Below are 12,430 nucleotides of genomic sequence, written 5' to 3'. Positions count from 1 at the left end.
GCAGAGGAAGAAAATGAAGCCAAGAGTTAAGGGATGTGCTGGGGGGCTCACAGCACTTAGCTGGTGAGAGTACTGCAGCTAAGAAGTGTCCATCATCATACATCAAACAAAGCCAACACAGAGTGTGGAGGTCTGTAGCAGTGTCTCCTTGTGTGCTTTTCCCACTCAAGCTCTGGTCTTTTGCATAGACTATTATTGAAGCAAAGCGAGTTAACACTGCAGCATTTGTTGTAGTTTCCCCTTTTGTTTGTTGTTCTAGGTGTGGAGGCGTATTTTCTCTTCATTATTATGCCTTGATAAAAAAGACAAAAACACAAAGCTTGAATTATTGGAAGTGACTTTTTGACAGTTAAAAATTGAAATCTAGTATGCTTAGCCTTGCTAGAGCTCTTACTCTAGCACCAACAGGAGCTCTTGTATGTGGAGGTTTTCCTTTGTGGAATTGCCCACTCCACTGTGACTGTGCAATGTTTGAAAATGGGTGGGATTTTCTGGGAGATAAGCCACTAGTGTATGGGAATTTCTTTGTAATGGTCAGTAATCATTCTGGCTGCTTTCTTTTGCCTTGGTTCTGTTAGTTCTTACATATTGAATGTTTGTTCCCAACTGAACCGCAAGACTATTAAATGGAGTTGGAAGCACTCTCTGATCTCATTCTGAAAGTTTCTTTCTTGAGGCTGAAACAAATTGCATTATAATCAAATTTTAATCTTACTAAGTACAAGACATGAGAGAGCTTCAAGAGAACTTTTTTTTATTCTTAGGTTATTTTTGTGTTTATAGACAGTGAACTGTATTGTAGCTTATCTTGTCCATAACCATGTGTTGTTTCCAGTTCTTACTTTTTTTGGAATTACGCATAAGAAATAGTTCTGCTTTCTTTGGTTGGTATTCTAAGATGAAATATTGGAGGGAAAATTGTTAATGTCCCTAGAGAATATTCAGGACTTTGTGTGATTTTACATAATTTCTAGAATAAAGAAGTCAAGCCAAAATACAGCCATTCTTTAAGGGGGAAAAAATACGTTGCTATTAAATGTACTATAAAATTCCTTTAAAATTATAGCAGAAGTAATACCTTAAAAAATTATTTACGTAATTTTTTTTATAGAAGCCTAGAATCGACATGAATGGTCCAGGGGAAGTAGAGATAATTATTTGTAAGTAATGAAGGTTGCATGCACCTAGCCATCTGGTAGCAATTTTAAAACAGAAGCAATTAATTTGTTTTACTTCATGCAATGTAATTAAGAAACTTTTTGCCACAGGGTTTACAGAGGCCGACATTGTAACTGGGGTCAGAATAGAATTCAGTGAGTTCATGGTAGGTAGATTCATTAAAGGATGCTAAACAATCTGGATGCAATTCTGGCATAAGTAACCCCATTTTTTTTGAGGATTTCTGGAAAGATCTATTTCTTTCAATTTTTTTTTTTTTAACAGCATTTCTCTGTTTCAAGGTACATTTACGTTTTCTTACAGACTTGAAAATGTTTGTAGTTTCATGTATGTGGAGTAAATGCTTAGTGACCATTAAAGTTCTTTGTAAGCATTGAGTGCACCTGCCCTTACTCTCTGGGGTCACATACACTGATATGTAGAAAATTATTTCTCAGAATGATCTGATCATGCGCGATTAATAATATACCTACTCTTTGTTTGCTTTAGGATGCCAGGGATTGTTTGACCAGTCTTCACACAATGCAAGTTCAAAAGTAAAAGAAAGAAAACTACAAGGGACTTGTCCTCCTGTTGGTCATGGTAACTATGGAAAAACATGTTTGAGTGAAAGCAGCCACAGGTCCCCATTTTTTAATCCCCGTAATGGTTTTCACACAATACATTCAGAGCACAGTCCTGTGAAGCCAAGGATTATTACAGTGGTGAAACCCGGTGGACACACTCTCAGAAGGATAACTTTGCTTCTCAACAGGAGATCAGTCCAGACCTTTGAACAGCTGGTAGCTGACATTTCAGAAGCTCTGGGATTTCCACGCTGGAAGAATGACCGTGTGAGAAAGCTTTACAATCTGCGAGGCCGAGAAATCCGAAGCATTTCTGACTTCTTCAGGGAAGGTGATGCATTCATAGCTATGGGGAAGGAGCCCCTCACTTTGAAGAACCTGGAAGTAGTATTACAAGAACTTTATCCAGAAAATCCTTATGCTGCCAGTGCTGCCATTCAGAAGAATGAGGAACAGTCCCAAAAACTGAAGAGCAGGCTGTATGACACGGCTTTGAAAGTGGACAGTGGCTTTGATGAGACAGAAATTGCCAAAAACTGCAGCGATGGCTGCAAACTAGTGGCTGGACATGAAGTAAAAAGTCAAGCCAAGGCAAAGCAAGAGGAAAAAATGAGAACAAAAAAAAAGTGGACTAGAGGGAGCTGGAGTGGTGAACAAGGAGTGAAGCCTTCTAGAAAAACCCAAGAAAGCGAGAGGTATCTGAACCATGAGAGAAGTCTTGAGAAGGAATTAGAAGAGAGTTCAGAGGAGGTGGTGAGGTGTGAGAAATGTGAACAGGAGAGGCAGGCCAGACAGAAGTTACAAAGGGAAAGACAGGCTGAGACCTCATTTGAGAACAGAGACCTGAACACAGGCGCATGTCAGAGGTACCATGTAGAAAGGAATGCAAAAATCAGGAACTGCCGAAAACCTTCAGAAACTTGTCTGGAAGGTAGGGAAGTTGGTTGGAAGGATAATGGCTGTAGGAGGATGTGGAAGTCTCTACATAGGAATGTTAATGAAGGTCTGGAGAAGCAAAAAAGGAGCACTGAGAAGGAAAGGGATGTGGAGAAACATGAAAACCATGGTAAGGAAGTAGTAAAAATCAAGAAGAATGCTGTAGAAGGGCTGCAGCTAACTCATGAAATGAAGGAAGAGAAAGGAAGTACCTGCATAATGAACCAAAGTGGTTGGCTAAAGAAAGACACTCTGAGGGATGCTGAGAAACCAGTAAAAACACATAGAGAGGGACAAAGGGCTAAAGAGGAGGGTGCCAGAAGAGACGGGAATATCACGTGTAGAGAGAGTGATGTGATACGAAGAGAAAAAACAGGGGAGCGGAGAGTCAATAAAGAAGATAACAAGGCGCAGGGATTGGAAAGCACAAGCCGGAGGTATGCCATTAAAAACAGAACTGATGTGGAAAAGCACTATGAGATTGGCAGAACTATTGGGGATGGGAATTTTGCAGTGGTGAAGGAATGTCGCCACTGTGACTCCAAGCAGATCTATGCCATGAAAATTGTTGATAAATCCAAGCTGAAGGGGAAAGAGGACATGATGGAAAGCGAAATACTGATCATTAGGAGTCTCTCTCATCCCAATATAGTAAGCTTAATTGAAGTGTATGAGACAGAAGCTGAGATCTACCTAATCCTGGAGTATGTTCCAGGAGGGGACTTATTTGATGCAATCATAGAAAGTGTGAAGTTCACAGAGCATGATGCTGCTGTTATGATCACCGACCTGTGTGAAGCACTGGTTTATATTCACAGCAAGAACATTGTCCACAGGGACCTCAAACCAGAGAATCTTCTGGTAAGTGTTGGCAAATGTTGTATTTATGCAGGAGGTGAATATGTTTCCCCTATGGTTATGTATCTTTGAATGTTTTTAAGCAAATACCATACAGAGATAATGTGCTGTGGCAAGACTGTTTGGAAAAATGGGTACAGTCTTGAAGTGAAGTTACCATTACAGTTTATTTTATGAAGATCTGCTATGCATAGCAGGTAACAGTGCTTGCAGATAGAAATTGAAACAAAAATGACCTGTCTTTCAGGCATAGTGAGCATTTGCATTTTCTGGAAATCAGACCTGTTACTTAACATCTCACTTTTAGGTATGCAAGGATGATTTTTTTTTTTTTTGCGTTGAACAGGTACTGAATCATAAGGGATCTTCCTTGCAGAGCAAAATCTATTAAAATTGTTAATTTAGATTAATTGTTTGGTGGACCTTTTATGCACTGCAGTCACACGTCCTGCAGGATGCTGTGCCAATTTGCTACTTTGGCGATTTCTATCTTGTGACAATTTATTTTCTTAGGAGCACAGTATGATGCAGGTGATAGAAATAATCCACCAGAAAATGTGAGTGTTTTGGTGAAATACAATAAGTACTAAAATCAGCTCAGATACTAACTTTATGCCAAAGAGAAGAGTTCTTTTTTTCAACACATTTCTTGGGCTACATTCTTTGCATTCGGTGCTGAAGTTGATAGTTACATGTGTGAATATAAATAGAAAAGTTTGCTGTGTTGACGCTTGAGAAGAGACCCATTGTAGAACAGTAACAGTAAGCAACTCTTACTTGCTAATTGTGTTACACACTAGTACTAGGGTTCCAAATTTCCTGACAGATGCCAAATATTCGCCAGTGTCTAACAAATCACGTTTGAGCTGCTGGTGGAAGGACATAGTTAGCAAGAAAAAGGTAGTAAGAGATTTAGTCCCCTGTCCTGTTCAGTTTTTCACAGGAATCAATTTTGGAAAGAAGTAAATATGAATTTCTGGAGAAAAGCAGCAGTGCAGCCTGTATGACATGCAGAGGGTGACCAAGGTTGGACCTGAAAGTTTTGCTTCCAAACCTTTCGACTTACCAATGCCATCTGTAGTAGGTTCTGCTATGTATCCTACTTAGGTTGATGAAAATCCTTGGTGTATGGTCTGTGTTTAAATAAAAAACAGTGAGTGCAGGGGGCTGGTTTGCAAGAAGTATCCATCTGGGCCCCACCTTTTTTGGGGCCTTTGCCATTAGAACAAAACCTCCCTTTGAACTGCAGGGCTTTCTTCTGGAGGCTGATTTTCCATTATGAGCCAGGCTCTGCTCCTTCTTATTTGCTGAAAAGAAGCTAGTGCATGTGAAACACCTGTGACTTGATGCTTCATTTCTCTCTATAATATGTAGTCATCACAATGATGCTGCTAAGCAAAGAGGTGTGATACAGGTTGGTTCTGGTTGTTTTCACATTGAGTTAATTTAGTTCATGTTACCCAAACACTATGGCATAGAATTTTACCTGTTCCCGTTTCACCTTGCTGCTAATTGGCCATGAACACCTGTATTAATATCATTTACATAAACCATTCTTTTGAAAATTTAGTCTGTTCAACAAGCCAAATGAGTTTATAACTCTTGGTAGTGTTGGAGATCTTGTGTGCTAACTTAGAAACATCCCTATAAATTCAGGATATTTGAGCAGGTTTCTGGCTTTTCTGACTTTTTAACTGCTGCTTCTGACTCCTCAGAGTGGGCAGTAGCAGCAGAGTAGGAATGAGAGATGCCATTGATCTTGACAACAGCCAGTGCTGAACAATAATAAACAGTACTGAAGCAAATCTCATGGGTTCATCTGCTGATGGTGGCTCAGGGGCTGAGGACAGCCTTCTGGAGAGGAAGGGTAGTGCTGGAAATGCTGGCATCCTACAGGGATGTCCTTGGTTGTGGGATACCTTTTGCTTCAGATTCCTACATTGCTGGTGTTAAAATCTGAATTTGTCTCCGTAGACTTTCTTTGTACACAAAGAGAAATAGGTACATACTTTTGGTCAGGTGAATCCTGTCCTTTCTTGTCAGCTGTTTTTCCATACTTACTAACCTTTTCCAGCAAATGGGGAATGAAAGAGGAAAGATCCTTAGTCTGTTTTACTAAGGAAATGTATTTGTTTACTGTAAACATGCTTTGTGTGAGAATCTAACCCTGCTCCTAGTGACTTTTGAACCTACTGGCTAATGTCCATCAGAGCTGACAGAAAAGCAGCTAAGTGGGGAAAAGCTATTTCCGTAAGTTTATTTAAAATAAGCAGCTGTTGAAAGAAGGGAAAACGTTTCTGTCCCTGCAGAGGACAAAAAGTGGAAATGCTCTTGGATGTCTAGTGAATTGCAAAATTACTGACCCAGGGAAGATTTGGAAACCTGGTTTAATTTTTAGTTCACAGCAGTACAGTTTCTCTGTGGAACTGTCCCTCTAGTTATAAACTTCTATAACACTCCATCATCTTTCTTGTTTTCCCTCTCCCCCTTTCACTGCCATCTGCCCACAATGGTCAGGCTCCTTGCAGCATAGCTGTGAGGCAGAAGGGCTGTGACTTGTGCTACAAAACTAAAATCTGTTTCACAGCTGATGTGAGGATAGCTGCTCTGACTACCCCCCGGGGGCCCCTACTAACAGAATCACCTCATTTGGGACTAGGTTTTCAGTAAGAAAACCTTTTCTGCCAAGGATGAGCAATGTGGTGTGTTTAGTCCCACGAAAGAAGCCAGTCACTTCTATAATGCTGCCTGGAGGAGAAGAATTTGTTGTTGAAGTTTATAGCTAAAGGATTGTTTAATTCTACTGATGCTAGCATTTCTTGACTTGGCTGAGAAATTAATTGTGAAGTGTAGTGATATTTTCCCAGATTATAGCTGTAAAAGACACAAAGTCACCTCCTTGCCCGCTTTTAGGAGGGAGGTTGTATTTGTGACTATGTCCTCATCTCCTTGTGTACTTCCCAAACATACTAATGTGGTAATTGTTCAACACTGAGCTTCATAAATAATGTATTACAGCTTTTTATGCATTTGAGCTTTTTTCTTCCCCCCCCCCTTTTTTTTTTCTCTCTCTAAAATCTTCTTATATATATCTGGGAACTTCGATTATGGCCTTTCTGTCCTTTAACTTTGCTTTTGTGACACTATTTACATACACACAAAGCAATATTTACATATACACAAAGCACTGTCAGATGTTTCCCTGTGCATTTGAGTTAAAATTCTGTTTAACCAGTTACTTGTCAAGAGCTTTCAGTGTGATAAACCTACATAGGGAATTTTCTGTAAGATTTTTCTCAGATTCTTCTAGTTAGCAGCAATGGGTATCTCAAACTCAAATGCATAATCAGAGCTTTTTTTTTTTTTTTTGGCTCTACCTATTTCTAATATATAAAACATCCCATGAGCTAGCTTGCTTTTGTGATGTATAGAAGAAGAATCTGGGCTATGGACATATGTCCATACAGAGAAATATTAATGCTGTTAATCATCGTTCTAAACACCCTAATGGGTTTCTGAAGGTAGATAGGAAAACAAACAGGAGCATGAAGAGCTGGGAGTCATCAGCAGGCAGGAGAAAAAGAAAGATCAATTTATGCCTTCTTTGGAGATGAACGTGGCTTTGTATTAGTGTATTATAATGTTGTAGGTGCATGGCTGTGATAGGTAGAAATCCTCAATCAATATTCTAATATCTTGCTCTGTTATCTGCATTTAAGAGTGTAGTGAGCAGTTCTGACTGTCTTTAGTCCAAGCCTACCAGGACATAAGTAACTGCATGGCCTGAAGTGGCTGTCTTTCTTACAGAAAGTGAACTGAACACTAATCTCCACTATCTCAGTTAACTCTACAGGCAAGTAAGATGAGGCAGCACTTTTAAATGGACTTTTGGAACCATTTTTTGTAGTCTTGAATACAGAAGCAGGAGTAGCTGTCTTTCAGGTGTCATAGTTAAGGCTAGTAGGTTCATTTAATGTTACCATTTTGGCTTTGTCATCACTGTTGCTCAGAGCACATACTGTAGATGACAGAGGCTAGATTTCTCTTGGGTAGGTTGTACATTTCTGTGATACTGCTATGAGTAATTAGTTGCCCAAAAGACAATTGGAAGGAATTTTGGGCAATTCCTTCATTCCTCATGAAGGAATAAAATCAACCTGAGAAGCTTTTGTTTCTACAGCGAAACATATTTACATGTGGAAGGTGATTTCAAGTGATGGAAATGTAGGCTGGAGAGTACAAAGTTGGGGGTGAAGGGAATGCTCACTCTGTCCAAGCTGACTTTCTGTTGTTCTGACCGTAGTGTTAGTGAAGATGCTGAGGAGTTCTGGACTGAGGTTTTCAGGCATGCTGGCAGGTTACCTGCTGTCTTTGAAATTATTGTCACAAAGCTGTGAAAATATACCCACGGTGCATGCTGTTCTTACCTGTTTGGTTCTTAAGTAAAATGAAAGCTCAGTGGTTTTGTCCTGAAAGAACAGATGGCACAGTGTTGCCACCTTGTGCTATGATGAGGGATTAGGAGTCTGGCATCCTGATAGAATAAAGTACAACAGTGTGTTTTGCAAAGCGAGACGTTTCCTGATGATTTTGGGACAGGGATTAAGACCAGTGCGTTCTCCACCATCCTCACCCCTTTGCTGTTTTTTAAAAATGTATATAAACATTTCAGTATTATTTGTCTTACTACATTAGCATGCAGGGTGTTAGTTGAAATTCCACGACATAATTTTATTATAATTTAAAAAACTTTATTTATACAACAGGAAATTAGATTTATGCTTTTATTTTCATGTAACATATAACAGCAAGCATTTCAATTGTGAGGTTTTGCAGCATTCAAAATACCCATAGCATTCTTCTTGGCTTTCCAAGGGAAAAAGAGGAGTTTACTTTCCCAAAATAAAATAATAACATTTAATTGACTCTTGGTTATTTTTTGTATTTCTCCTCTTCATTTCTTGGAAATAACAGCATGGCAGAGTTTGTAGAACAGTGTCTTCTTTTTTATTGCTTGTCCTCTTAAGTATTTGCACCTTCTTAGTATATGGTGGGAAAAAACACTTTTTGAATACAGTTTGTCAAAATACTGTTTCCATTTCATGTTGGTTTACTCGAAGGTGCTATTATTAGAACTTCTTCCTGTTTATTATTAACTACTTCCTTTATCTTTTGCTGTATTAAAATGCATCGAGACTAAGTGTATTTATTTTTCATTAAATATAGGTTCAGCATAATGCAGATAAATCTACTACTTTGAAACTAGCAGATTTTGGCCTTGCAAAGCAGGTTACGAAACCCATATTTACTGTGTGTGGAACACCAACATATGTTGCCCCTGAGATACTTGCTGAGAAGGGTGAGTGCACATATTTATAATTTGTCATAAATCATGCAGTTAGTCTGAACTTTCTAATTGTGGAAATAATCCAGAATGTTTCAACCTACTGATATGTCTTTGTAGGGTAGGAGGCTGGCTAGCAGTGTAATCCATGAAATGAAACATTTTGGTTTTCAATAAACACAAACATGACATCAGTCATGTTTGCATTATTGATGTCTGTGGTAATCTAACACTGATTTCCAAGCAGACAAGCCATAATATACCTTAGGTGGTAATTGCTGAAGTGGGGAAATGAACAAAAGTTCATGGTGCAACCTGAGGGTTGCAATCAATAGAAATTTTGGAGATTTCGTATCCAAAAGTATTCAGACCTGAAAAGGAGTCAGTTTTGTTGATGATTCAAGCAAAGCTATTTCTGGTTTTTGTTCTGTGAGAGCCGGGATGCACATCTCCGCTTATATCCAGTTTCAATGGAAACTTGGCACTCAGTGCTTTTTTGAAGGGAATCTGAAGAGGACTATTTTAGAAATCTATGCTGTGTTTTCTCAATTAGTCTCTAATTGACACTGGTCTAGTGAGACACTGTTTATGAAACATGTTGAAGCAGAGAGGCACTTTGTGAGAGCTGTAGCTATTAACAGGCAGAACAGCTCAGCTTGTATGCATGGTGTACCAGCCACTTATTCTTCTGTTGACTTCATGTGTTTGAGAAACTGAGCAGAGCTTCTGTATTTCTTGAAAAACAGTGTGAAAAAGAAACAGCTACTTACCAGTTGTGAATTTTCCTTCTAAAACAGGACTTTTGGTTTGTCTTTTCTTCCTTAGGCTATGGGCTTGAAGTAGATATGTGGGCAGCTGGTGTGATCCTTTACATTCTGCTCTGCGGTTTTCCCCCTTTTCGCAGTCAGGACCGTGATCAGGAAGAGCTGTTTAAGATCATACAGCTGGGTCACTATGAATTCCTTTCCCCATACTGGGACAATATTTCTGCAGGTAAGATTTAGCAAGTATAGCAGATCTGAGACATGACAGACTTGTTCCCTGGAATAGGAAAAACTTGCTTTTTTCAGGACAGTGAGCTCAATGAATTTGGCAGTGTCTTACAGGTCTCTTTTGTGTCATTCTCTGTTTGTTTTGAATGTGAATTTAGTCCCCGGGTAGTATCAATGGCTGTGAATCCAAATATTAGGTCTGATTGATTTAATGTATTACTCCTTTTCTGAGGCAAGGATTTTCCTCACCTTGCTTATATGAATTGTCTTTGTGGAAAACTGTACCAAAATAATTCCAGGGTTACATTAGATTTTAAAGATGCATGCAAAAATGTCAAAAGCTGAGAATGAAATCCTACCTCTGCAGAATGCAGTGTCAGTTTTCTGTTGAGAACAATAGGGCACATGTTATTTTTTTGTTTTGTTTTGTTCTTGCAGGCTAGCATAGCGACTTCTGTGCACTTTCCAAACTCAGAAACCCTAAAACCCTTCTCTCCCTACTGTCTTTTAAGGAACATGCTCAACAGCATTCTACAACTTTTATGCTCCTTGAGGGATGAGATACCCAATTCAGATTCTTAATTCGATCCTAATAAGCCAAGCATGCTTTCAAGATGACATTCCCTTCACTTTCTTTCTGAAGGGAAGAATGATATCAGTAAAAGATATGCTGGAGATTAAACATCTCCTGTCACTAGGTCTAAAGCCAGCTGTTAGAATATCTCCTTGGGCCATAGCCACAGAAGTCATTATGGTAGAACTAGTCAGAAAAAATAAGAAGGACCTTTTGTGTAGGTATAACTGTCAGCATCATCACAGCGCTGATCTTTTCCCCTCTCTCTTTTCTTCAATAATAGCAGCAAAAGACCTCATAACCAGGCTGTTGATAGTGGATCCCCAGAAGCGCTACACAGCACGACAAGTACTTCAGCACCCTTGGATCAGAACAGCTGGAAAAACTAACAGCAGAAATTTACAGAGGGAAGTGACAATAAATATCGAACGTCATTTCCGGGCCCAGCGCCGGAAGGAAGTTGCAGTTGAGGACACATGAAATCTCTTCAAGATTAGACTTCTTTTAGTCTGGGATTAGACTTCTTTTTATGTGATTAATAAATTATTTATCTTTTCTTTTTTGAATTAATGGAGCCTTAGTGTATAGCTGTTGCTGGGCATGGCCATGACTATTTTTGATTCTGAGATTCTGAAGGACAGAGATGAAATTTGCATCCACTTCCCTCTGATGTTACCTGGAAGTCTCTCTGTTGACAGCATTGGGGACTAGGTATTTCCTGGGTGGTATCTGTTACTTTTCTTTAAATACTGATTTGGACTTTTACATTACCAGATGTATATCTTTCAGACAACAAATGTTTATTTCTGTGTAAGGACTGTGAAATGCTTTCTGTTGTCTCTTTTTGTATGATACCTTCCAGGAATTTTGTGTTTAGAATGTTTTCAAAATAGCTGTCTCTGTACATATCCTGCACTAATTTTCTAAACTGCCTTCTAACCATTTCTTGCTAGCAATGGAGAAGGTGAAGGAATTAGAAAAAAATAAACAAAAAAAGCACATTTTTTAGTTGTAGGATGTGTTAAATAAGCAGGAAGATGCTATTATTGAGTTGCTAGGGAAGAAAAATCCTTATAGACTAAATCAGATATTTCATTATATTTCCCTTGGCAACATCTTTCAGTGGATGTTCTCAGGGCAATAAGTTGTATAATGTTTCTGTTAAACTATGTAGTGCTATGCAGTATGGTGGTTCCATTTGAGAAGTGGAAGATATCATGGCTGATGCCTTTTCAAGACTGTAATTATAACTTTCAAAGTGGTTTTCTTCCTACTTGGGGAAGTAGGAAGTTAAGCAATTGTAAGGGAACAATTTCTTCTCTTCTCCTTCTCTTCTCCTTCTCTTCTTCTCTTCTCTTCTCTTCTCTTCTCTTCTCTTCTCTTCTCTTCTCTTCTCTTCTCTTCTCTTCTCTTCTCTTCTCTTCTCTTCTCTTCTCTTCTCTTCTCTTCTCTTCTCTTCTCTTCTCTTCTCTTCTCTTCTCTTCTCTTCTCTTCTCTTCTTTCTTTTATTTTCTTTTTCCTTCTCTTTTCTTTTTTCTTCTTCTCTTTTATTTTCTTTTTTCCCAAAGTCACATCTATGGAATGATAACCCAAGCTTTATTCGTACTGCTTTTTTTTCCTTAGGGGCCTTCCATGTGGATCTGTGACTCTTCATGCTAATGGAGAAGAGAAAGCTGGGAAGCTGCTTTTGTGTCTTAAGTTAACCCTTACCTTCATGGTTACCTTTTCATCAACACATTTCAGAGAATAATTGCTTTTATATGCTTTTTCAGTGTAGTTTAGCAAGTTTTTTATTTTGTTTTTCTTTTTTCCTGTTTCCGCTCTGTGGGAACTTTTTTTCTCCTTGTTTCCACGAGACTGGGCAATGGGATGAAATTGCATTAAAATTCAGCTGGGAGGAAAACAACAACTAGTTGACTCTGGAAAAGTCTCCCAGGGGAAGTGTCAGATGCTTCATTGCAGATGTTTTTAATAATTTGAT

General features: G+C 38.8%; 1 protein-coding gene across 1 annotated transcript; it reads left to right on the top strand.

Moving 5' to 3' along the window:
* Positions 1-1,685: 1,685 nt before the first annotated feature.
* Positions 1,686-10,937, top strand: DCLK3 (doublecortin-like kinase 3). Its single transcript, XM_009994993.1, has 4 exons — positions 1,686-3,542; positions 8,766-8,898; positions 9,709-9,876; positions 10,733-10,937. The coding sequence occupies exons 1-4, from the start codon at positions 2,094-2,096 to the stop codon at positions 10,927-10,929; spliced, it is 1,947 nt and encodes a 648-aa protein (XP_009993295.1). The 5' UTR covers positions 1,686-2,093; the 3' UTR covers positions 10,930-10,937.
* The last annotated feature ends 1,493 nt before the right edge of the window (positions 10,938-12,430 follow it).

The sequence above is a fragment of the Chaetura pelagica genome, unplaced genomic scaffold (assembly GCF_000747805.2).
Source record: "Chaetura pelagica isolate M959 unplaced genomic scaffold, ChaPel_1.0 scaffold43, whole genome shotgun sequence".
Taxonomy (NCBI): domain Eukaryota; kingdom Metazoa; phylum Chordata; class Aves; order Apodiformes; family Apodidae; genus Chaetura; species Chaetura pelagica.
Note: the sequence above shows the minus strand (reverse complement) of the source record. Positions and strands in the feature narration are given on the sequence as shown.

Bases quoted from the DNA above. Each gene is read 5' to 3' on its own strand.
- DCLK3 (XM_009994993.1), top strand. From the start codon at position 2,094: ATGGGGAAGGAGCCCCTCACTTTGAAGAACCTGGAAGTAGTATTACAA. The intron at 3,543-8,765 runs GTAAGTGTTGGC...CATTAAATATAG, and splicing joins TCAAACCAGAGAATCTTCTG to GTTCAGCATAATGCAGATAA. The intron at 9,877-10,732 runs GTAAGATTTAGC...CTTCAATAATAG, and splicing joins CTGGGACAATATTTCTGCAG to CAGCAAAAGACCTCATAACC.